The following is a 27,681-nucleotide window of genomic DNA, read 5'->3' on the forward strand; positions in this document are numbered from 1 at the left end:
TCCTGCATCTGTTCCTCCTGCTTCTACCTCATGAAGTTATCATATGATAACTGCAGCTTCACTGCCAGATTAGCAAAGCAAGCTAACTGTACTAGCTACATACAGTCACCAGAGGCACCAACGATCTCTGCTACTTCCTTTCAAGCTTTATTTTTCTTCATAATGTCTCTACACACATTGAATAAGAAGTCAGGATAAGATGTAAACACATTTATAAGTTTTTTGTGCATCAAACAGTAAATAGGGACTAAATTGCAGATAAAAACTAAAGTTGTGAGCAGGGAGCTGAAGAAACATCGGACCACATGTGCCGTAGGATTGGTCTGAGGAATCATTCGAGACTTTTTTGTTTGGATTTGTTAATTTACCGCAGAATATTTACTTTGCATAGAAATGAGAAAATCTCAGTTCAGCGGTCACTTGTCATGCTGTTGATGTGTCACTTGCTGCTGATGCTGAAATTATGGCTCCATGTTGCACACATGCATAGAAAATAAATGATAATCTGTCGCTTTGTTGCCTGTTACTGTCAGTGTAGGGTCACTTAGGGTTTGCATTCGCCAGATTTATGGATCCTTTGGCTTTCCACATCACCCAGCGTTTTCGCGTCCATTTCCATAGGCGGAGACTCCAGCTCATTGTGTGTGTGTGTGTGTGTGTGTGTGTGCGCGATGTCTCTGGTATGTGGTATAAGGGAGCTTTAAAGGGCTGCATGCCTACAAGCAGCTGCTCATTCAAGCCAAGCAGCGTTTTCTCTCCCTGCAGCTCTGGAGGTAGAGGCAAGACCTTGGAAATTTTAGAAGCACATTTCTAAATGGGATTAACAGCCCTGTCTTTCACAGCCAAGGACTCGTTTTTGCATCTGGAATATCATCCGAGGTGCCTTCTGCCTTCTGTAGAAGAGATGGGATTAACCAGATCGCAGAAAAGTTGGGATTTCTGAGACAATCTGCACTGAAATGCACTGGATTGCATTACAAAGGATGGAAAGATAAAAAGAAAAGCTTGAAAAAGCTACAAAGGAAACAAACGGGAAAAACAGCTTATAACAGGGAGAGGAAATGCACAGAGGTGAGTTTTCTTACGTGCATTACATGTGCAGAAGCCTAATGCGTCCTAGAAGAGTTGCTGCTGCAAAAACCGCATCACAATGCAAGGCTGTGCATTAATATTATTTACACTCTGTTTCTTTACAAAACCTGCCCCAGTATATCCGATAGCAGCCAATTTCCCTTTCTAACAAGTTGCTAATCATTATAAATCAAGAGTCGCCACCTACAGGTGTAGCATATTGAAGAATAAACAATACCTTTGCTCATAAATGTATTATTTATAGTATATTTGTGCTGAAGGGGACATTATTCATTTTTTTCTCTCACTTGAGTCATTGAATAAAGTCTGTTCACTGTGTCGTGAAGAAAAAGCACTAGTGCACTAAACTGTCCATGTCTAGCCCTTAAAATAATAGGGATGAAAGGAATGCAAATAATAATAATAATAATAAAAATAGTGTAATTATTTCATGATATTTCGATAGAGCTCGCAGTTAGGGTATAAAATGATTGATGCATTTCATGTCTGATTTGTTATATTTTAGGTTATTATATCTGAATCCGAATCAAGATCTTCTCTGGGAGCATGCATGTTAATTTTTTTTGTCTAGTTTTATCAAAATCAATTTGAACATTCTGAGCAGCAGTGGATTGCCCAGCAGGATTGGATATTTCTCTCGGAATCATTTGCGCTCGCGCGAGAGCGCACGGATTGCTCAGCGCCTCTGTACCGCACTGCATGGAATTTAGCGCGTATTTTTGCGTTTTAGATGCTATTTATTGAGAGATTGTATTTTACATGGTACTTATTGTGATATTATGTGATTCTGAATGTGTTCCGCGTGCTTGCTCGTGTCCTTTGTGCAGCGATTTGTGTAACTTCGCCGCGCGCCACATCACCGGGAGCGCGTGCTGAAGTGACAGCTCCCGCTGCCTCGTGCGCGCACTTTGTCGTTAACCCTCCCGGGATTATATGCCAGCTTTCATTTCACTGCCTCACCTCCCTTTTGCTCTGTTTTTCAAAAGCATGACACACACACACACACACACACACACGCACGCACACAGGCTGGTGAGAGAAATAAGCTTCATCAGCCTAACTTTGACCTTAAAGGAAATCTGCACCCTGAAACAGATTCAATATGTTTACATTCAAATATTTCTGATGTGTTTAGTGTTACTGGTGCTAATTTGTTGGTTAGTGCTGTATTTTCGTTATTCCTGTGAGAAGTCAGCAGTTGTGTGTCGTGGTGACGTCACAGGGTGACATTGTCATTGCTAAATAAGAGAAGAAGATTCACTGAAATTCTCAGACATAACAGTTAGTTTCTGCTGTTAGCTCCTAAAAGCAAAACAGCAAGAGCTTCTTGTCCCACTCGCCATTTTCCAGCTGCGTGGAACATCATGTTAATGAGAAATCCAGCTTAGAAATAATGGTACAATAGGTTAGAGCAAACGCTGGAGTCAAAGTCCCAGAATGCAATGCAGCTACACGATGCTGTTGTGCTGAGTTACGGCTTGGCTAGTTAGTGATCTCACAAGATAGGGTTTACGGTGCTATTAGCATGAAAGCTGAAGCTTTGGAAGCTGATATATTTGAGAAGAGTGTTTAGATGAGGAGGTTAGAGAGCTGGACAGAGTAAAAGACTAAAGTGCCGCTGCATCGCACTCTTTACATAAAGATGAAGTGAGGGCTAAATCCCATTGCACCACTATCAGCAGGTAGACGAACAGCATTGTGGGTAATGTAGGAAACTGTTAACCAAAGTGAAAATCATGCAACATGATTAATTTATTACAAAACAAATCTTTTGCACAATTAAAGACCACACATTGATTATAACTATTGATATGCAAGTCGTTCAAGGTGGATTTTTTCCCTTTAAATCACCAAATCTCTGAATGGTCTATTATTCCTGTGACTTAAATTCATCATATTAAGCTTATAATAAATGATATAAATCATCATTGTAGTGTTGTACGTATTTTTTGATAGACTCCCCTCAGTACTATGAGCGAAAAAAACGCAACTATGAAGCCAAAACAGTGATGCAGTTATGGGATTGTTTATTCTGCACCAAAGAAACAAATAAGATTTTCTTCAAATGCAGATTTAGCTAATAAATACGCTCCCTTTTGCTAACCCATGTCTAGAAACCTGGACCTGGACTAGTTTGTCACCATATTCCTGCTCCGTGACAGGCAAATTATTTAATCAATAAAGGAAAACCATTTCATGTTTAGCATCAGTCACTGTACTCAACCTTACACTCTCAGAAAAAAGAGTACTATTTCTTCTTGTTGCTGGGGTGGTACCCTTATCTATATACCTGGAATTATGTATATAGTACATCTAGGTACATAAATGGAGCAGAATTACCTTAATTTTAAAGCTACACTACATGCACCTGTCCAGGTAGAAGGTACAGAAGGTGTGTAATCATGACAGTGGTTATCATTTAATCAGTACAGGAAATCTACTGTGCTCAACCCAGTATAAATCAACTCTGAGGTCATGACACAAGTCTGATGACCTAGATCAACAGACCACACCAACTGCGTCCAAGTCTGATCACCTAGACAACAGACCACGCCAACTGCGTCCAAGTCTGATCACCTAGACAACAGACCACGCCAACTGCGTCCAAGTCTGATCACCTAGACAACAGACAACACCCCCTGACCACAATGACACTGGAGAGGCTGAGAAAAGGAATGCAGGAACACCAGGATCTTGTGTTGTTGCATGCTGATAAACTAAACTTAAAAGATAAAGCGTTTAAATCCAATAAATGAAATCAGATATCAGCCTTAAACTAAACTTCATCACCGTTAATGTGAGGAGGAGAGGATAGTTTAGCCTTAACTGCAATTCTGCTCAAGTCTAATAGTATAAAACAGCTCTTTGGAGATGTTCTCATTATATGCAATTATTTCAGTTTCTTCAATGAGTTTGTTCAGAACAGAGAGGAGAAACTGATAAACTCCTGTTTCATGGGAAATAATTAATTATATTCACATCATCATCATATGCCTTATTATTATTATTATTTAATACATAATAACTGCACTTTTTTTTTAGAAACTATAGAGAAAATGGCCGTTCTTTTAGGTGTGATCCATAGATTCACTGTCAATGATAAAGTCATTATTGCTGTGTTTAATGTTTAAATATTAATCCAGTTTACAGTTTGCAGATTGCACCTTTGAGGTAACTTTAGGCATTTAGTAGTAATGCTAATTGGACTAGGTAGGTTAATTGTGAGTGGAATTATTTTAAAAATGATTTTCTGATTACATTAAAATGTCCTCATTGTGTTCTGTATATTATATCAGGTTAAGATTGTAATGTTAATTATCACACAGTCAGCCTATTTATTATAAACCTTTGAAACAAAGCAGGAACTGGAAACACCCTTACACATCATCAAAATGCTTCAGACAAGAAATAGTTCTCATAACTGACTAGAAATGCAAGCACCAAATGAAAGTGAAGCTCACTGTAGTTTTGTCCTGTATGAATTAGTTTCTTATTTAACTAGTGTCTCTCATTTATCATTTATTTAGCGCTGAGTAGCTACATTAAGTCAATATGTATAATTGAAATGACCCATTCAGTGGAAAACTGCCAGTGGGTTCATTAGTTCAGAATTAGTTTAGAGTTTCTATTATAGCTCTTATAGCTTTTTTCAATTTGCTGATGCCTTTAATCAACTTGCACTTGTAGAGCTATCTAAAATAAATAAATCAGAGCTCTATAAGCTTAAAGATTTAAAGCAGAAATAAAAGATAACTTTTCTGCAATCAGAGAGAATTTAAAGCTGAAATTCATATTAAATTTATGTTCCATTTCACACCCCTCTAGGAAAATACTCACCTTCGAGTAGGTCAGTGCAATTAACTGAATCATATCGACTCATATAAGTCTGTAATAGCCTGACAAAGTCTCCCTTTAACCTTGTAGAAATTAAAGCCCCAGTCCTGTCGCTGTCCCCAATCCAAAGCTGTCAGAGCCGTTATTTCAGACGACGTCTCTGATTTCTGCACCGTCTGCCGGCTGCAAAAGGTCTGGCCCGATATTATCCCAGCTTTCCACTTGATTTGCTTGTGAGTCTGAGATGGTCGGTGCAGTGACAGATAAATCACAGATAGTTAGAGGCTTATCAGCGAAACACACGGATAGTTTGGCGAAAAGTGAATATGGGCATTAAAGCTTATCGCCACATTAGTGCTCCGTCTCGCACAGGAGAGCTGAATACAGAACAGCCTTTAGAGATATTTTATTGACCTACTTCAATTATACTTGGGCTGATTTTAGAGCAAGGAACGTACTTAGCAGATTATCTCTTATGACTCTGAATGTTCCTTTACCATCTGCTTTTATATCCTTTACTGCCAGAGGCAGGAGCAGTGAATAAATATAAAGGAAATGTGTAGTAAAAAACAGTCTTCTATATACAGTGGAACTCACAGAAGCAGATGTTGACTGGAATTGGCTAATAATAATTTATAATTAGCATGAACTGTATAATCACTGTTCTATGTGACATGACGTGACATGACACGTTAAGTTGAAAGCAGTTGAGCCACGTCTAAAAGCTTCCTCGTCGACCGTTGTCATGGTGCGTAGGCTGTAAAAGGGGACTCGGCTCGTGATCGATGTCCTCATATGTTTTCTCTACCCACAATGCCGCTGGCCTCTGACCACCGAATGGATCAATCCTGTCAAACATAACCGCTTCACACACACACTTAGAGATTATGGAGCTTCATTTTAGTGTAGAGCAGCTTGTGGGAGCTTGAGGCTGCCAAACACACACACACACACACACACACACACAGAAAGCTATCACTTATCTCTATTATGGACATTAAGGCAAGTCCATTGGGACTGTTAATTTGGACCACAGGGAGCTAACCCTTTTTTGCTCCTACATTTTTCACGGATATGTGCACATTTTTCATGGATAATCACACGGTAGATATTCTGATCTTTGACCACACCTACTCAGTAAACAGTGGCATGATGTGGAGTGTTCCAGTTAGAGCTGAACCGTGCAGCAGATATCTGCAGTTAGCCGACCAAAGAAGACATGTCTTTGAGTTTATATATAAAAATGTTGGTGTGTCACTGAGCCCTTATATGTAACTGAGAGCAGCTCTGATTGAGCGTGCCTTTAAGACCATACATGGGAATACCAAGAAGAAGACATCTTTATCATTACATATCCATGTATAATACAAATGAGGTAGTGATGTGGATTGGGTGAGAGTCCAGATGACCCAGATGTGACATAGTATTCTGGTGGTGGAGACCTGAATTTTGGGGCATTTTGTTTTATTTAGGCAAAAGGTATTTTTGAATAATTTTGGCATCTTCACTCTTTCACCTCTGAAAACTGTAGCTCTAGTAGTTCCTTTTGCAAGGTCAGGTCATAAAAATTCACAAAAGGTAGCACCAAGTCCTTATAATCTTGTAGGACAGCAGTAAAAGAGACACAGAAATGTTCTGGACATGTTTTGATAAATGATTCTTTCACAAAATATAAGTTTCCATGTAATACTGTCCAGTGTTTAGGACAAATTTCCAAATACCAAAACACAAAGACAATTTGTTAACATAGTTTTTCAGTATTTCAACAAAAAAAATTTTTCATACACTTGACATCCATTAGGAGTGCATGGTGGTACACTGAGTACTGTTGCTGCCACACAGCTCCAGGGTCCCCATTTTAATTCTGAGCTTGGTTTACTGTCTGCGTGGAGTTTCACGTTCTACTCATGTCTGTGTTGGTTTACATTTACCTCATATGGCTGATGATTTTATCCAAAATGACTGAGCAGATGAGGGTTAAGGGTCTTGCTCTAGGGCCAACAGTGGCAGCTTGGCTTCAATTTGAACTCATAACCCTCAGATCAGTAGCCCAATGCCTTAACCACTGAGCTACCACTGAGCTACCACTGACCCCTGTGAGTTCCTACAGGTTCTCTGGCTACTTCCCAAAAAATTCCCATCCAGGGTTTTATTCCTACCTCATGCTCAGAGTTCCCAGGATCCACTGTGATCCTGACCTGAAGATGAATAAATGATATACGATAATTAGCATTATTATTAACAGCACATAAGAAAACCATGAATGAGCCACCCAGAGAGATTGAGTTAATTAATTTGCAGACCGTTTTCTCTTTGTACCTTAGAAACTACACTGTAGAAGTGATTTCTGTTCTAATTTTTTCCCCACTGCCTTTGCTATTTTATGCATTGATGCTGTTGACCGAGTTTCTTTTTCCCCCAGCTTGGATTCTTCTCATTGTGATAGAAGAGGGCTTTGCTCTGGCGCAAAAAATAAGAGGTACGGTTCACAGCATCCTCACTGCCATATCAGCATCTATATTAACCAAACATGACATTATTTAGATTGGACATTTTTGAAAAGAGATTAAAGTGTTTTCTTTGATAAGCCAGAAAGTGGCATTTAGTCATTAATCATGTAAACAAGTGTTCTGTTGACTGATGACAAAATTGCAGAATAATCATCCTGGTATGATGATCCTTCTGGAAAAAATCAATGTGGGAACTGGAAATATGTCTGCTGTATGACTGTCACTCTTTCACACCATTAGCATTATGTCATAATCTTCCCGAGTGACTAAATAAATCTCTGTAATCCTTCTTCACAGAGACGCAGAACGAAGATGGGCCACCAGCCAAGAATGAGCAGTGTGGCATCTGGACCAAAACCATCAGCGGGGGCCAGTTCATGTCCCCCAACTACCCCAACACCTACCCACCTAACAAGGAGTGTGTCTATGTCCTCGAGGGTGGGTAAAAAAGAAAAAAAAACACCTCTACGGATCACTACATTAGCCAATGGCCTAGTCTTTCTTTGCTGTCACAGACAAGAGTTATTAATTAACACAGAGTGATTAATGTTGACCTCAAATAAATAGCGACATCATTTATAAAAGCCTCTCAAAGGAAACTTTGCTCCACCATCCTGACCAATCAGGGCCAACCTCACGTTTGTGGGCCATATGGTACTTTTTATTTTTTTATTTATTTATTTTTTTTACACTTTCTACTAAAAAGCTGTGCTCTTCTAAATCTGTCTCAGCACTGTGTGACACAATCCCCATTTACAGATCAGACTGTTGGTTTAAGAGCGCCCCCTGTTGAACAGCTTGTAAATAATTCAGCCATGAAGAGAGTAAAATCATTATCATATTAAAGATACACTATATAAAGTTGATTGACATGACCTTCTGGCCCTTGTATTTTATCTGATACAAAGGGAAACTGTAGAGCTTGATTTTGAGCTTGAGCAAAAAACAAAAAACAGACAAACAAACAAACAAAAAAAACAAAAGCAAACAAGCAAAAAAAATCTGCAATTTAAAAAAAAAATTAGAAGTGGCAGATAGATCACAAATGCCCCAGGTACGAGGACACTACAAGAAACTAACGCTAACACGAAACTTCTGAATTGAAAATTACATTTTATCCTAAAGACCAAACTCATGATTTTTAATTTTTAAACATTTTTTTTTAAAAATTATTATTATTATTTTTTAGAAAAATCCTCAGCTTCCATTCTGGACTGGAGTATGTATTAAACAGGAATTAATCAAGATGATAAAACTGGTTTTTATCTCATGAATAAGTTGTAAAATAATAATAATAATAATAATAAAGGATGATAAGATTGCACAAAATGACACAGAATATATTTTATGTAATAAAATAATCAGTGTGTTTGTATTTAGTAAATTTGAGATGTACATAGTTAAATATTGGAATGGCAAAGTTTTGCAAGAAAATCTCAACTAAATCATTGATTTTAAAGTGCTGTTTATCTTTAAAATATGACAGAATATGCTGTAGTTATTGAGCTGATATCTTCACTAGAGTAAGAGTATAAAATATGTACTGTATACTGTATTTGTGTAGCAACCAATGAATCCAACCAGCTTTGATTATAAGAATAAACTTCTCTCATCTCAAATATAAGAGAAAACTAAAAAAAAAAGTAAGCTTTTTTTTAACCAGTGCGGTGAAGATTGCGTTAGTTTCCTCATTGACACTTTATAACAGCTTATAAAGGCTTATAAAGGACTATCAGGTGTCAGCTGTCATAAAGGCTGAATTAAGTAACATAGAGAAGGTGTGTTATGATATTTTCTGGGCTGGCTAGCTCCATGAAGCCTACTTCTGCTATATCAGAGTGAGATGATGGTAATAATGCGACATAACCTGCAAAATGAGGTTAATAGAAAATTTAAACAGAGAGAGGCACACTGAAAAGTCTTTAGATCTGTCTTCAACTCGCACATAAATACATAAGAAATGTAATTTCGACGGTATAAATTGTGGTGTTAAATGGAGTCATGGTGTTGTTAAACATATTCATAAAATTCATGTAATATAAAATATATAGAGTCATTCCCAGAACTATTGGTGCTCTTCAATAGAATGTATAGAATTTTATTCAAAAGTAATTGTTTAAAATGTTGCACAAGTAATATTTTTGAAACTACTGTTTAAAAAAAGGAAGAAATAACTATGACATCTGTATATGTTTAAGCTCAAAATATCAGTCATTGCATGTGTCATTCATTTCTGCTCATTTTCCTGAAGGATGCCAATAATTCTGCAGATGATCATATAATGAGACTTATTGGATCCGACTGTGTGCTCACAGTGATGTGCATCATTTTTGGAATACATTTCCATATTCCCATATAAGTGCAATAAAAAAGTTAGCACGCATTGCATCATCTTTATAAAAGTGTGAGTGTGTGTGTGTGTGTGTGTGTGTAGGCGGAAGGTTGAATCCATTGGTATTATTATATTGACCCCCTGAATCTGTTGAAGTGTGCTTTAGAGTGATGTGAGCATGATGGCTTGCAGCAGTAAAAGGTTAAATCACACTACACGGTACGGCTGTGTGCTTCCCACGCGTTCATCGAAAAAAAAGAAGAAGCTAAATCCCATTTTCCATTCTCACTTCTCCAGCTTTGCCTCGCCAGAGAATCCAGCTGGTCTTCGACAAAAACTATTACATCGAGCCCTCCTTTGAGTGCCGTTTTGATCACCTGGAGATAAGAGATGGTCCCTTCGGTTTCTCCCCACTCATCGATCGTTACTGCGGGCCGAAGAGCCCTGGCGTGGTCACCTCCACCGGCCGCTTCATGTGGATCAAATTCACCAGCGATGAAGAGCTCGAGGGTCTCGGCTTCCGCGTCAAATACACCTACATAGCAGGTGGACCACAGAGTCATCATCTGTAACACTCAGATTACACAAATTATTGTATTAAGGCTTGTTAATTAAATATTTGTACTGCTTTATAATATCACCTTACGTTGTGTTCATAAGCCATTCATTGGTGATGATGTGTTATAAAAAAAGCCCTAAAACCTTCACTGTAGTATTATTAAAGAGTCTTATGTAGAGGTTATGTACTAACTATTTATCAAGTCAAGTCAATCAAGTCAAACTTTATTTATAGAGCACATTTAATACAACAGAGGTTGAAACAAAGTGCTTTACAAGAAGAAGCCTTGATGTTAAAAGCTTAGCTGCAGCAACAGAAAAGCCCGCTCTCCCTTAAATTTACAACAAGGAACAGATAAAAGAAGTTGAATAAATGATCTTAGCGACCTAGGAGCTGTTAACAGCTGAAGGAGATCACAGATGTAGTCAGGAGCCATTTTGTGCAGTGCCTTGTACACAAATAGAAGAATCTTAAAATCAACTCTAAATTTAATAGGGAGCCAATGCAATGAGGTAAGATTAATTAATGCTCAAAAAATCATTTGTATTTTATAAACTTAATACATAAACACTTAAATATGGGTTAAATATCCTCTTATCACTAAGACAAAACTGTCCCAACCCATCAACTGACTATTATCTATATTTTCCTGGGAGCTCTAAATATGAAGGCTGACATTTTAGAGTGAAATGTCACTATAATTTTTCCCAAACAGTTGACTATTGTCTTAATATCTTTTTATTAAGCACTCTTTTCCTGTTTCGATTTAGGGTTACGTTCTGTAACACTCAGTTCAACTCTTGTGAATAAGCTGTTGAATCATGTGTTAAATTGGAAATGTTTCTGTCCATGATCTTAGCATCTCTGCTTTAACACAATATTACTTTTTTGGTTAAAAATTTTTTGGAATAAATATATATTAAAATATAAGCTATCACATCAAAGAGTACTAAATATAACAGGATCTTTTGCTGTGCTGCTGTCATTCCAGTGTGTTAGCCTTCTGCATGTTAAACAGGTCAAATAAGTCAAAAGTTACACGCAGTCTATTTAGATCAAGCCTCAGATTTTCCTGCTTGAGCTTCAGCGACTGCAGCTGTTTTAAACGTGACTTTCTGAGCAGCTTGAAATTCCGCACTGCGATATCTAACTGATGCCATGTCTGTCTTATCATTTCAGACCCGGATTTTAAACTGCACGTGGGCGGACTCTTAAATCCAATCCCGGGTAAGCCTTTCCATCTTTCACTGCCTCATTCAATTCCTCCTGAAGAGCCCTCTGTGCTGTGAGGCCGACAGACAGCTATCTTTTACCAGCACTCTCCACTCCTCCATCCATCATGCTGGCTATCTTTGCTTGTCTGAGATTCTGTCAGTCTTATTTTCACCCCCCAGTCTATGATTCCTCTTCATCACTTCATCTTCAACCTCCATTTGCACTCAATTCTTCCACAGCCCTTCTCCTTCCCCAATATTCCTGCTGTCTCTCTCTCTCCCTTTCAGTTTTTTTGTCTTTACTTTGATGATTTCAGATTGTCAGTTTGAGATCAGCGGCTCAGATGGGCTCGTCCGCTCCAGCCAGGTGGAAGAGGAGGAAAAAGTGAAACCCGGTGAAGCTCTGGACTGCATCTGGACGATCCGAGCGCCTCCTCATTCCAAGGTGACCTTCATTGGTTCATCTCTGTCATTCCGCACACCCTAAACCCTGGCCACCATGAATCCAAGCCTTGATTAGACCACAGGGGATTGCCAGGCCCCCGACCGCTAGCCTGTGATGAGGAGACTGTTGAAGGCGAGCTTAAATTAGCAGTGCAGAGCTAGCAGGTATTCAGCCGATGAGGCAGAAATAATGGAAGCGCAGACTCAGCAAGAGCAGGAATAAGAGTTGAGGTGGGAGGATGTAAGATGGTAACGGGATTGCACACATGTACACACTTTTACACTCAACAAACCAGACAGAGGTGAACATTCAGCATGTATCAGACACATTAGCAAAGAACAAGTCTAACAAATCTAATCTAGCTCGTATTTTCTTATTCAATATTTGAATCTTCCAGCGTTTATAGCTTCGACCGATAGACAGACAGACAGAGACATGTGTAAAGAAATAGAGGCTGGAAGGATGGATGTTTGGATAGATGGATGGATGGATGGATGGATGGATAGAAAAAAAGAGCTAGACAGCCTCTCAGACAGACAGCTTGACAGTCGATTAGATGGATGAATGATTGGACAGATGGATAAATGATGGATGATTGATGAACTTATAGAAGAATGGATGGATGGATGGATGGATAGGTAAATGAATAGATGGACAGACAGATAACCTCCAAGAAAGGCTTGCAGTTGGATGAATGGATGGATGAATGGATGATAATTGATCTATGGATGGACAGACAAGACGAACAGCTATTTGATTCCTGAGTTTGAATCCGATTTTATTTGATAGATCCGGTTTAGAAAAGCTTATCCAAAACAATAATGTAAGTTTTTACAGCCATTTTTACTGTCTTGAACTCCCAGCCGTATCACCGGGATTCAAATTTCCTAAGTAGCACAATAGAAACATGTCTGGATTTTTCTGTTGTGCCATATAGGAGCACAGCATGATAATTATACTGTAGTTATATTAAATTAGATAGTTATATTAAATTATATTATTATTGTAATGCTTAGCTCTCAAATAAAATCCAAAGTAAAATAATAAAATCTCCCTCACAATGCCCGTAATGGTCAATAGCACACAATCGCCACTGGACCTATGAATACGCAAGTAATTATCCACCTGCAGAATTGTGTACATTTAAACGTAGGATACATGAGATGGTCAGATGGATGACAGGCAGATGCCATATTTCGTTTTAATTTTATTCAACACTGTAATGTTCACTGTATCAAAACACCAACTAAAATCTAGAGCCCTAATGAACGAGCCAAAGTGGAGAGTCATAAAAAAACTCAATATGAGTTTCAGGAATAAACACATTGAGTAACCCAGACTCATAAAGAGGAATTCATCCTAACTGACACCAGAGAGTGGAATTACACTATGAAGAGAACAGTATAGACCACACTGTGATTCAAAAAGAGGCTTGGCTAAAACACATTAAAGATCCCGGAGATACAATAATGAACAGTGTCAGAAGTTTAGATAACTGCCATGGAAAACCTGCATGATGTCTACAGGAAGATAAATGAATGGGTAGAACAAGCAAGTATTAGAAGCTCAAATAATTTGATGCTAATTACAAGACTGTGTATTTCTGGGCAGCCAGGAGCGTCGCGAGGGTGGGAGACACACTCAGCTGGGTCAGAGTTGCCTTTGGCATACATAATATTTGATATATGGTGCATATGGTAATTATATTGCAAGCTGAGCCTCCTGCAGTCCTAGGTCTAATAAGCATGTAAATCCTGCTTATGTATTTCTTCTAGTTCAGTGCAGTGTGTGTCCTGATACTCAGGTAATAAATCATAGTGTGATTCTCCATGTCACATATGCAAGTTCACTGCATCAACCAGGTTGCTGCTCATCCTAAGAAGTTGTTTGACGCTTGCAGATCTATCTGCGCTTTCTGGAGTACCAGATGGAGAACTCGAATGAGTGCAAAAGGAACTTTGTGGCCATTTATGATGGCAGCAGCGCCATTGAGAACCTAAAGGCGAAGTTCTGCAGCACGGTGGCCAACGACGTGATGCTGGAGAGTGGAGTGGGAGTCGTGCGCATGTGGGCCGACGAGACAAGCCGCCTCAGCCGCTTCCGCATGCTCTTCACCTCCTTCGTTGACCGTGAGTATGTTTTTAATAGCTGTAGAGGAGCTTTAAATGAAACATTACAGATTTCAAATATACAGAATGGATGGATAGATGGATGAGTGGTTGGATGGATAATAAGATGGATTTAATGATAGATGCATGGATGGATGGATGAATGGATAGATAACTAGATGGATGGATGAGGAGACAGCCTCCCAGAAAGACAGACTAACAATCAATTGAATGGATGGACAGATGGATGGATGGATGGGTGGATGGACTTACGGATGGATAACTAGATGGATGGATGGGCAGATATCTAGTTGGATTAATTATGGATGGATTAATGGTTTGATAGACTTATGGATAGATGGATGGTTAGATGGCCAGTTGAATGGGTGATAAATGGATTTATGTATAGACAGAGGGATGGAAGGATAGATAACTAGATGGATGGATGGGCAGAAAGACAGGCTCTAAGAAAGGCAGACTGAAAATCAGATGGTTAGATGCATGGGTGTATGATAGATGGATAGATGAATAGATGGATGATGGCTTGATGGATTTATGTATAGGTGGTTGGTTGGATGGCTGGTTAAATAGATGATAGATGGATTCATATATGAATAGCTAGATAACTAAATGGATGAATGGGCAGACATACAGCCTCCCAGAAAGATAGACTGAGAATCAGATGGATGAATGAATGGATGGGTAGATGAAAGGATGGATGATGAATGGATAGATGAATGGATGGATCCAATCATTATGGGATTTGTGCAACTTATCTTAATTTGGGCAGAAAATGTTAGCAAGCAAGAAAGTCTGATTTTATTTATTTAGTGCATACGTACCATTAAGCTCATATCTTTCATTTATCTATGCAAACATAAGAACAATTTTGAGTTTAAAAAATCCTAAATAATGTTAATAAAGTGACTACACGTTAAAAGAAAATGTCAGAACATTTGAATTTTATGTGATGTCCTTCTCCGGTCAGTGTGTTGGTGGTGTACACATCTTGAATTTATAATGAAATGAGATTATTTACTGATTCATGTAGACATGAAGGGTTTTAATTTTTTCATCATCACATTATTTTAGTGCATAAGTGCCCAGAACTCCTGATGCTTATCTTCTGTTTTGGATTGTTTTTCTTTGACAATAAAAATCTACTTAAAATCTATCCAATAAATAAACAGTAAAAATTGACTGATGCCATTTGATAATGAAAACCTCCAAATAAACTTTTTTTTTCCTGTTAGAAAGCTTTTGCAAATGCAAAAGTCCCTCTCTGACAGCACATATACTTATACATCATCTAAAAATTGCTGGCCATTAGTTCATGTCACTTGCCTACCAGGCTTCATGCATGATTCATCGTTATGAATTCTTTATTTGACTTTCACACATAGGACCATAACTGATAACTCAACACGGCTGCATATTCAACCTGACAGAACTGAAATTAAGACTCCAAGTATTTTATTTTATTTTATTCTGTTTTTTCCTGTCTTATTATTGGAATGATTGAATATGAAAAATATAAGTGATTAAATGCATAGACATATCTTCAGTATACTGAAACATGGCAATAAAAAATGAATACATGGCTTGCTTGGGTGTGGCTTCCACTCAATTTGAGAAGTGATGCAAAGAGATGCTTTCACCAAGTAAAAAAAAAAATCACTTCCCATGTAAAACAGTCACCTTTTCATCCAATTTATTATTATTATTATTATTTTTATTTACATACCATGTGTTGTGAGTTATCATGTCTACATGCTACCTTTTATGCACACATACATGTACTGTTAAGGATATTTTACATTAATGAGGCTGAAAAGGCGGTTAAGGATATTTTACATTAATGAGGCTGTAATTTGGGTTTATACTACAGAGCTGTTGAAGTATTAGAAAATTAGAAGGTGCTGAATAATTTTCTTTAACAGCAGCTCTGACACTAGTTCCAGCTATAACATAAATGATTTTTTATATTAATGCACTTTATAGTAACAGATCATTCACAGAAACTTGTATGATGGACACTTCACATAATTGAAGCCTAATAATAAACAGATTTTTCAAAAAATAATAATAATGTGTTGTTATTTAAAAAGAAAAATATGTATTAGTAGATGAAGCTTTCTGTTAGGAGATGCTTATGTAACATTTATGGAAGGAGTCTCCAGTGTCAGCGCATTGTAACATATGGGAGGTTTTTACACTTTCTTGCTAACATGACAAACATTTTTTTTCTTATTAACTCCAAGACAGAAAAAAAAGAGACTGGTGAGGGAACGACTGTTTATAGCTGCTATAATGTAAGTGAGAACAGAAACTCACTGGTTTAGTGGACGTTCCTCAACATTAAATGTAACTACAATTGGTAAAAAAGCATATTGTGTCGTTCACCAATAAATAAACAATTGTAATCGTTGGCGAATTGCTACAGTATAAGAGGAAAAAAACACTTCAGGGTGGTACTGAAGTGGATTATTTTCCTATAACTGCATGGCCCATTGTGTATTATTCCTTACTTATAAAATGGTGAGATTGTTTTAATATTTAATTTTAGTATGTTGGCTGTTACATCAATAGACCAGTGAGATAACTGGAACAGATGGAATTTCCAGCGAATTTTTGCCACGCACCATTCTGCAATGCAAACTATAGTATTATCTGTATATATCAAGTTATATCACAACCTCTGAACAGAACTAGCTGGACTTGCCCGGAAAGCTCTAATCCAGCTCTAATCTTTATGACCCAGTACAGTCAGATTAAGAAAGTTCTGAAACCTCATTCATATTTCATCCTTTAATGCGCTCCAGGCAGGTGGCACTGCAGCACATAGAGACATGAAATATATAAAAGATAGATCTGCCTTAGCCTGCAGCATTGCGCTCTGATTTTAGCTCTCAGTTATACATTACCACATGCAAATGGTAAAGTGACATAACAAAAGCGCAAAGGTTTTCTACCTGCATAGTCAAATCCAATGCAGCTTTGAGTTTGGAAAAATGGTGTTATGGAACTTTCTAAAATGCTTAACGTACCCTACCAAGCGTAATGTACCAAACCAAGGACTAAGTGACACTAGATCTCTTAGACACTTATTTTTTTCATAAACACTATCTACTACCCAAAGAACAAAACACTAATCAAAAAGTCAATCAAAAAAAAATGGACCTTAAAGCACCAGTGTAACAGTGTGACAGTAGATAGTAGCTATGATCAAATTTGGGGTTTTTAGTTTGATGTGTTAATATGTTAAGCCACATTGAGCTGCTTATTAAATTAGTTTACAAAAAAAAAAAAAAGCTTATTGTGAAATCTTGTGCTTAAGCGGTCATTCTTGTGAGAGTGGACAAATGTGGTGTTTCTAGGTTATAACACATTAAGACACATTAAGCTGTTTCCAAAAATGCTTAACATGAAAATGATTTTCTTTTTGAATGACTGTTTTGTCATTTGGGCAATGGATAGTGTTCATGACAAGGTAAGTGTGTGAGAGGTTTGGAGAGGCTTGGTCGTTGTTTTAGTACATTAAGCCACATTAAACTTTTTCACTTTAAGCATCCCCGTGTTGTTTGCTTTTAGCTCACCTGCAAATCGAAATGCGGGAATAAAAAACAAATGATCGACTAGGATAAGTTGTTGATCGGGTGTACTGTATGAGCAGCTCAGAACTCACCAGCAGTTACAATCCATTCTGAAAAGTGTAAAGTTAATTAAACTTAATGCCATTACACAGCAGCGATTTCGAAAAAGGCCATTACTCTTGCTCAGCCTTTTTTTTTTTTTTTTGCAATTCGGAAAAGGGCTAGCACATTTTCCAGGCTAATGGATCAGATTTAATGGAAAGCAGAACATCATTTTTCTGCCTTTGATGAACAAAAAAAGGTAAATGAGTTTTTTTTCCCTCCTCAGTGTAGTCATTTGGCAGGACCTGTGTTTAATATTTGCATTTTTTAAATGCTGTGCATAAATTGCTGTTAATTACAGCTAAGCAACTTGCTCCAGTGCCAGTCTGTATTATTAGTATTAAATGGCTGGATAATCAGTAGAATTAACACAGTAGTGTTTGGTCAGTGCTGTAGCTCAAAGCACATGACGTGACCTTCATCTCAGAGGCAGTAAACAGCATCGGAGCAGCATGCTGAAACCTGGCAGCTGCGGCTGGATTTATTGCCTCCATCAATCAAACGGTGAACAAACACCACCTCAAACTGTGTCAAATGAAGGAAAGAAAAATAATATCACTGCAGCTTGCTCTCCGTGCTCAAGACAGATGTTTTTATATTCATAATGGCTCCTGATAGACACTGTATACTGGACGAAACGTCGTAGTCCAGGGTTGTGAGGTCAGTTCTGAAAAGTGTTCAGCACTGAGAGCTCCGTTTGTTCCCCTCAGTGGATGAACAAAGTCCAATCTAAAGCTGTAACAGACACATTAATCTTTATAAAGCAGAGAAGAGGCTCGGGCTGTCACTGTGAATGTGCTGCTGATACGCAGACAGAGAGAGAGAGAGAGAGAGAGAGAGAGAGAGAGAGAGAGAGAGCCTGATGCTCCACACCTGTCTCTCTCAATCGTATTCTCTCTCTCCCCATTTTCTGTTTTTCTCCTTTCATCATTTTCATCTCTTGATTTATATTCTACACTTTTCCATTGTCCTTCTGGGGGAACCATTAAAGATTCTGTGTAGAACCCTACAGCAATGTGGTTTCCTATCAGAAAAGAAACCTTATTTATCCAATAAACCATTAAAGAACCCTTAAAGAACCCTTTTTTCTCAGAGTGTATGTATTACCTGGGTAAGTGTGTGGTAGAAACACCAAATTATTGCTCATTACTGTCAGGCATTATCTGTCAGACATTTAAGATTTAGTTAAACTGTCTTGGTACTTTGTACACTCTTAAAAAGAAAGTGTTCTTCAAGAGTTTATTGGATAATTAAGGATTCATAGCTTCCAATAAAATGTTCTAGCTTTACTTACTTTTTTTTTTTTTAGAAAGGGTTCTACTGATACGAGAAAGACTTTGTTGTTCACAGAATCTTTAAGGCTTCTAACTGTGTTAATAACGTAGAATATAAATAAGCGATGAAAAAAAAGAAAAGGGAAAGATAGAGAAAACAGAAGAGAGGATAAGAGAAAGAGAGAGAGTGAGAGAGAGAGAGAAACAGAGAGATAGAGACAGGCTAGGGTTCCCTCAGAGGGTTCAATTTTTAAAATTTGTAATAAATTCTACTTCTTCTTCTTCCTTTCTGCTTATTATTTCTCCTTTTCTATCTCTCTATCAGTCCTTGTTCTCTTTCTTTTACTCCCTCATTATCTCTCGCGCTTGCTTTCCTCTTCTTCTTTCTATTTCTCATGATCTTTTCCTTCTCTTCCATTTCCTTTATCTCTCTCTGTCTCGACTTCTCTCACTCCTGCTATCCTTTTCTCTCTCCCATTCTCTCTCTTCCTGTCTCTCTATCGCTGCTTTTTACATTATCTTTAGTTTCTTGTTTCTTTCTGTCTCTTTTTTCCCTCTCTGCCTTTTTTCTGTTATTCTCTCTCCCATGTTCACTCTCTCTTGCTTGCTCTCTTGCATTCCTTAACTTTCTAACACTTATTCTTTTTCTTGTTATTTTCTATCCCTCATTATTCACTCATCATTTTCTCTCCCTGTTTCTCTGTTTGTCTTTCCCTCTGTCTGTCTTTCTCTCCCATGTGCTTCTGCTCTCTAATTCTCTCTGAGTTCTAATTTATCTCTAATTTTGTTTGCTTTCCCTTTTTCCTCCCATTTCCCCTTTTCCTTTCTACATAACCCTTTTCTCCTGTATATTATATTCAAAAGGGATTCAGGCCAGATTTCTATCCCATATTTTCTCATTTTAAGCCTGTCTCTCTCACATCCTTTTTTTTCTCTGTCTGTTATTCTCCCTCCTGTTTGTTCTTCCATTTTCTCTCTGTTTTTTTTTTTTTGTTGCTTTGGCGTTCCTTTTCCTCTTTTGCTCTCCCTACTATTCTTTCTCCTCATTGTCTTTCTCATTTTATCATTATCTTGTCTGCTTTCTCCCCCCCCCCTCTCTCTGACTTTCATTTAACTGCACAAAGCATGTTGTCTCACACACATCAGAGTCAGTGTTCATTTAGAGGCAAGAAGTGGTTAATGAGTTTGCAAGTGAAAGTGGTGGAGAAGCTGCAGTTCTCTGCGTGTTACGACCTCTTCATCTCGCTGTCACATACACTTAATCACATTCGAACCACACGTGATAGTGTGTGTACAGTGTGTGAGAGCGTGTGTGTGTGTGTGTGAGTGCATAGCTGCAGTTCGTGTTCAGCGTTCAGCAGGGTTTTGATGGCAGTGAGAGAGATTAGCTGTGGAGAGAGAGTGAGAAAGAGTGAGGAACTAAGAGAGAATGTGAAAAAGAGATGGTACCTACTTGAGATCCATCTTGGAGAACAGGAAGAGAGAGAGTGGAGAGCGAGGGAGAGAAGAGGAGGAGGTGGAGGTGTAGGACTCAAGGTTCGCTGAATCAGCCAAGGGGTTTTTTTTCTCTACAGCCGACATGTCACTTTCTATTACCCACGCATCTCTCTCATTCTCCATTGCTCTCTCACTCTCTTTCACTCGGCTGCTTTCCGTCTTCTCTCTTTCTGATCTTGATAAGTAAACCCACCATACAGGTCACTGTGTAGGTGTTCAATTACTGTCTGTAGCCCATCTGGTGCACTGTAGAAAGTATTGGCACCCCTCTACACTGTCTGTCAAATGAGAAGCACTACCACAGGAGCACCACAATGACTTCGACATTTAATCAAATCATTCCTTTTTCAGTTTTGCATTTTATTTTTTTATATAGTGAAATTAATGAAGCCACAAGATAATAAATGAAGGTCACGGATTTGTAATGTATGTTTATGAGATGTAGGCTATTTTATGCCACTTTGAATTCACTGTTTTGAGTTGTTGAATTTGGATAATTCGATGCAATTAAAGAAAACATGACCATGGTTTGAAGGATAATCTGACTGAGAACATATCTGTTATACTTACAGCTCTCTTCAAGTTCATTCATAACATTATGCATAAAAAAACATTCACTCCTTGAGCTGAGCAATGTCTCTGACTAAGTTGTGTCTCCTCCGATGTCCTCCATGTAAAAAAAAAAAAACTGTATTAAAGTGACTGTACTATTAATTAATAGTGTCATATTTATAGTCTTGAATGGCATTTCATAAAATTACCGCCATAGTATTTTCAGATATATTGTGGTTACATCTGAAAATGCTATGGCTGTAATTTTATTACAGCCATACAGTAGTGCTGGACATAACGCTGCTCCTTGCCGATATCACGCAAGTTCAAAATCTTGATTACAATCTTACATAAGTGAGACAAACCATTGTTTTACTCAAACACCTCCCCATGTGCGTAATTCTCATGCAACTTCTGAATAGCGCTTAAGTCTGTACTTACAGCCCCTGGACTAAAATTTACTTTTTTTGTCCCACACAATAAATCCATGTACAGATCACTATACACAACCTAAACATGGACAGACTGAAAGTTATTGTGCTGTAGTTCTAATTTCTACATCTTTCTCCTCTCAGTTTGAGGTTTTGTTGATGGTGTGGTCTTCTCTTTCAGCTCCTTGCTCCGGAAACACCTTCTTCTGCCACAGCAACATGTGCATCAACAATTCTCTGGTGTGTAATGGCGTGCAAAACTGTGTGTACCCTTGGGATGAGAACCACTGCAAGGGTGAGTTTGTTCTTAAATTAGCCTCTGCTGGTGCAGACCGGACTGACATTTGTGGAATGAACTTTGCCTGTGGCCACTGTGTTATATAAGTAGATCAGGAGCAGAGTTTAGGTGCAGTCACTTGGTAATGCAGAACTGTTTTGAAGAAGCTGTTCACTGTAGCTGAGCTGAGAGCTGGGCAGTGACAGAAAAGAGGTCAACTGAAGTGCGGTTTTTATAACTAATAACAAACCGATGGACATCAGTCATTACAATGTGATCTCAATCTCAAAGTGCGATGTGTCTTTCATTTTATATTTGTTTCTATCTATTGTTTAACCCATCCATGCATTTAACTATGTATATACTGCATATAGCCAAATCTATCTATCTATCTATCTATCTATCTATCTTAAATATAGCCAAAATTCTGAATATTAGAACCCTCTGAGGAACCTTTAAAGGTTCTGTATGGAATCCTACAACACAGTGTGTCTCAATTAGAACCCTGTTGGAAGCTTACAAACTTTAATTATCCAATGGACCATTAAAGAACCCGTGAAAAACCATTTTTTTAAGAGTATAGCCTGTCTATCTCTCTGTCTGTCTGTCCATTTGTCTATCCACCATATCATTTAACCAGATTTACATTCTTAGAAAATTAGAAAACTGCATATAGAACTCTTAGAAAACCCCCAACGTTCTATATAGAACCCTACAACGTCGTGTTTTCATATCAGAAGATTAGAACCATTTTGGAAGCTATGGACCCTTAATTATCCAAAGAACCCTTAAAGAACCCTTGAATAACTAAGCGTGCAGTCTCTCTGTCTGTCGACTAACAAAATCTTTCCAATTTCAATGTCTCTGTAGAGCGGAAGTCTAAGGGCCTGTTCCACCAGATCACCAAGACCCACGGCACGGTTATCGGCATCTCCTCTGGCGTAGTGCTTGTTTTGCTCATCATCTCCATCCTGGTCCAGATGAAGCAGCCTCGTAAGAAGGTGGTGTCACGCCGTCCAGCTGTCTTCAATAAATCCGGCATCCAGGAAGTGTTTGACCCTCCACACTATGAGCTCTTCTCCCTGCGAGACAAAGAGCTCTCGTCTGACCTCGCTGAGCTGAATGAGGAGCTTGAGAGCTTTCAGAAGCTCCGGCGTTCGTCCACGACGTCTCGCTGCATCCATGAGCACCACTGTGGTGGCACCGGCAGCATAAAACAAAACCGCAGTGCGCTTGGCTCCATGGAGCTCTCATATCACAACGACTTCTCTAAACCACAGCCCATGAAGACCTTCAACAACAGCGGCCTGGGGAGCTACAAGAAGAGCTGCTACGGCTACAAACAGACTCATGAGTGCGCTGAGCAGGTCATCGAGGACCGGGTCATGGAGGAAATCCCGTGTGAGATCTATGGAAGGGGTGGGGCCATGGGTGGAAATGTGGGAGGGATTATTGGTGGGGCTGTGGGTGGAGCTACGGGAAGCATTGGAAGTGGATGCAGCAGCATCAGCATCCGTAACCATGGTGGTGTCCGTAGCAACAATGCCACTAGCGTACCGGATGCGAGTCAGCGCTCCATTTCCATGGACTTTTGAAAGACTAGAGGAAGGAAGAGGAGGAAAAGTAAAGGAAAAGAAAAAAAAAACAGAAAAGACCAACCATCACAGACTCTTTTATTGTCCATTATTTCTTGTATGTCTAGTAACAAGTCAAGGCGTCTTCAAGAAAACCAATCCAGTCACCTTGATTTACTTATACTAGACATTCAGAATGACTCAAATGACTCAAACTCTTCAAGACGTATCCTTCATTTCCTGTTTTGCCAAAATAAACCCCGCCTTCTCGCCATGTGTCTGAACAAGTGGAGAGAGTGGAACCACAGATATACATATAATAGCACTTTTCCACCACATAGGGCGGTACAGTGTGGTGTGGTTATTAATCCGAATCCAGAATTATCCATACTTTGGTATAAAACAGTACCCATAAAGGTTCTCGGGAAGTTATGGCATGGTGCAACGATGTGTGAACTTCAGGGTTTGTTCAACCTTTAACTTGCGATTTAGTTTTACATTTTTATTGGAAAAGACATACGGAACCATACGGAACATACTGGAATTTCCAGGACACTGCTGAAGATCGCTGTTTCATATGAACTGGGTGAAAAACCAATTCCAGCTAGCCAGGCTAAATCACGAAACGCATACTATTGTTCTACATATCACACTACGATAACTAAAATAATTTGCTGCATATTATTTTGATATAGAGACCCCTGAGTGAGACAAGTCAGTCTGACATCACCCATGCCTCCTGGTTGCAAAAACAAAGCAGGAGTCTATAGTGATTTTTAAGAGCAGAGCCAGAATTTATTTTCTAAAATGTTGTGTTGTCTTGTAGGGTGTCAGAATCGGAAAAGTGTTCATGAACACCTTTTCTGTATCATAGTGTAACACTGCCGAATCGGACATCTTTCCAAGCCAACAGAGGACATTTGTGGTTACAGGAGGGATAACGGGTCAGAGAAGCTAATCAAAAATGCTTATGTTTGCAGCATACATTTCACCTAGCTAACTACGATGTCAGTGAACCTGGTGTGCTAAGTAAGGCGTAGCTTGTTAGTTGGCTAACTTATTTAATTTATATTGCTTTAACAAACTTACGTAGCTCACCTAAAATCTAGATCAAGAAACTAGCTAGCTAACACTAAATAGCTAGGTCACGTTCATACTGAAGAGTTCCCTATAATGGACATGTTTATCTAGCTTAAAGTTAACTAGCATAACTTTATTCAGCTAACAAATGAGGCATTTGTTATGACACCTCAGCTTTCAGTGCCACGACACCCTCGAAGTTGTAATCAGGAAACATTACACCTTGAACTTTCCCACAAACAACAAAGTTGTAATCATCAAGAGACTTCAAGATGACTTCAGTTTGTCTCTAGTTTAAATGCTCAGAGCTTCTATGAGATATCTATATGTATATGTCCCGTCACTGAAGGTGAGGCTACCGCTTAGTATCATTTAGCCACTGACAGGATGCCAAGATTCACAGATTCTTCAGTCCTATTATAACCACTTACAATTAGGTTGCTGGTCTCTTCAGGTCTTTTTGCAACCAGGTTGGCTGTGCATGTGTTTTGGTTTACAAACACTGAAGGGGTCTGTTTAATACTGTAGTAAGCATTTTGGCACACAGCCATATTTGTGTTTTATTTTTTTTAAATGGCGGTAGTCTGATTTAAATGATGAGTCTTGGTGATTGCAATCTGTGGTCTGTATTTTTCCTAGCCCCACCCACTTTGTCCCTGTTTGCTTCTCTTGATACTCTGCAAGAAGAGGAATCAAATTTAACACTAAAATAATGTGGCATTATGGATTTCTCACTGTATCTTAACAGAGCGTCTGGTGGAATAGCACTGACAGAGACCTAGATAGGTGAAGATGCTGTTTTGAATGAAATAAAGTGCGACTTCATGGCTGCCATATTGGTTCTCCGTCAGCACAGTGAAATGAAATATTGCAAACAGATTCCCAAACTGTTCCCAAAAAATGCAGAAAGAATTGTCTTGCAAACCTGTTAGTTAGCTAGCTAAATTAGCTAACCGATTTTACATCAGACTAAACAGAAATAGCTTGATTAGACTAGACAAAATTCAGTGGTGTGCATGAGTAAGGCACCAGAAGTCATTATTTTTGGAGAGGAAAAAAGCCACATTATGTTATAGAACCAGAGGATTAGACTTTCTTTCTGTATTTCTTTTTTTTTATATTTGCAAAGAAACCATATTATAAAGTGGTGCTTGAAAGTTTGTGAACCCTTCAGAATTTTCTATATATCTGCATAAATATGACCTAAAACATCATCAGATTTTCACACAAGTCCTAAAAGTAGACAAAAAGAACCCAATTAAACAAATGAGACAAAATATTATACCTGGTCATATATTTATTGAGAAGAATAATCCAATATTACATATCTGTGAGTGGAAAACGTATGTCCACCTCCAGGATTAGCAGTTAATTTGAAGGTGAAATTAGAATTAGGTGTTTTCAATCAATGAAATGACAATCAAGTGTGAGTGAGCGCCCAGATTTATTTAAAGGGATCTATCAAAGTATGATCTTCACAACACATGTTTGTGGAAATGTATCCTTGCATGAACAAAGAGTTGTTGATGCTCATCAGGCTGGAAAAGATTACAAAACCATCTTTAAAGAGTGTGGACTCCACCGATCCACAGTCACACAGATTGTGTACAAATGGAAGAAATTCAAGACCGTTGTTACCCTCCCCAGGATGTGGTCGACCAACGAAGATCACTCCGAGACTTGTAATAGTCTGCAAGGAACCCGGGGTAACTTCTAAGCAACTAAAGGCCTCTCTCACACTGGTTAATGTTAATGTTCATGAGTCTACCATCAGGAGAACACTGAACAACAATGGTGTGCATGGCAGGGTTGCAAGGAGAAAGCCACTGCTCTCCAAAATGAACATTGCTGCCCATCTGCAGTTTGCTAAAGATCATGTAGACAAGCCAGAAGGCAGTAGATGGATGAGGCCAAAATAGAACCTAGACCCTAAGCACACAAGTCGTTCTACCAAAGAATAGTTAAAGAAGAATAAAGTTAATGTTTTGGAACAGCTAAGTCAAACTTCTGACCTTAATCCAATAGAGATGTTGTGGAAGGACCTGAAGCAAGCCGTAGATGTGAGGAAACCCACCAACATCCCAGAGTTGAAGCTGTTCTGTACTGAAGAACAGGCTAAAATTCCTCCAAGCCGATGTGCAGGACTGATCAACAGTTACTGGAAACATTTAGTTGCAATTATTGCTGCACAAGCGGGTCACACGAGATACTGAAAGCAAAGGTTCACATACTTTTGCCACTCACAGATATGTAATATTGGATCATTTTTCACAATAAATAAAAGACTGGATATAATATTTGGCTCATATGTTTAATTGGGTTCTCTTTATCTACTTTTAGGACTTGTATGAAGATCTGATGATATTAAAGGTTCACAAACTAAAAGGTTCACAAACTTTCAAGCACCACTGTACTACATACAAGAAAAATGAGGTGGAGAAGACAAACAAACAAAAAACTATATTCTGTTGTATATCTTAATCAAAAAGTTGTTTAAAAAAGCAAAAAGCAGCACAAATCTTCTGGAGTAGTGTGCACTTTGTAGTGTGCACTCTGTCACCTGTCTGGGGCTCTAGTTTGTGTATCTATGAGTGAAACCGGGAAGCCATTTTAACTGTCTACCTTATTATAAGACAAAATTTAGGGCTTACGCTGTTGCTTAGCATTAACTCATGGATTATTTGCATTGTTAACTTGAAGCATTAAAGTATTGAGTATTAAATAGTCATGTTGCTTTTATGGACACTCCCTTCAACCCCTACACACACACACACACACACTACATATTTGGAAGAGAATAATAGTAGAAAGTTTCCTACAGATCAGTTATAGCCTAATTATTCTTTTTTTGTTGCTAGCTGTAAGATTAATTAAAAACTTTTCTGTATACATCTCATTTGCGTCTTGTACATACACATACACACACACACACAAACACACACACACTGTCTGACTGTCCAGTATTCAGTATCCAGGTGTCACACAGACAAAGCATGGAAAATGTAAATGAGGCCAATGTGTTTGTACAGAAATAATTCCTTTTGTTGGTGTATGAGGGACGATTAAGTGGACTATATTTTCTAACCCATGAAAGTTGTAAATCAAATCTATACTGCGCTTCCATTTTAGTCATGGCATTAATAACTGTAAAAGATATCGATGTAAGAAATGTCCAATTATATGTTTTAATAAAACGCCATCACATTA

The 27,681-nt window shown here is 38.4% G+C and overlaps 2 protein-coding genes across 3 annotated transcripts in view; one reads left to right on the forward strand and one right to left on the reverse strand.

Annotated features, from left to right (window-relative positions):
* Positions 1–27,681, reverse strand: part of LOC117596097 (uncharacterized) — a 56,172-nt gene that overhangs the window by 23,436 nt on the left and 5,055 nt on the right. The gene's annotated exons all lie outside the window — the stretch shown is intronic.
* Positions 423–27,681, forward strand: LOC113540805 (neuropilin and tolloid-like protein 2). Its single transcript, XM_026937401.3, has 9 exons — positions 423–1,071; positions 7,349–7,405; positions 7,734–7,874; positions 10,066–10,314; positions 11,507–11,554; positions 11,859–11,986; positions 13,887–14,115; positions 21,725–21,838; positions 22,691–27,681. The coding sequence occupies exons 1-9, from the start codon at positions 1,062–1,064 to the stop codon at positions 23,413–23,415; spliced, it is 1,701 nt and encodes a 566-aa protein (XP_026793202.1). The 5' UTR covers positions 423–1,061; the 3' UTR covers positions 23,416–27,681.

Source organism: Pangasianodon hypophthalmus, chromosome 25 (assembly GCF_027358585.1).
Source record: "Pangasianodon hypophthalmus isolate fPanHyp1 chromosome 25, fPanHyp1.pri, whole genome shotgun sequence".
Taxonomy (NCBI): Eukaryota; Metazoa; Chordata; class Actinopteri; order Siluriformes; family Pangasiidae; genus Pangasianodon; species Pangasianodon hypophthalmus.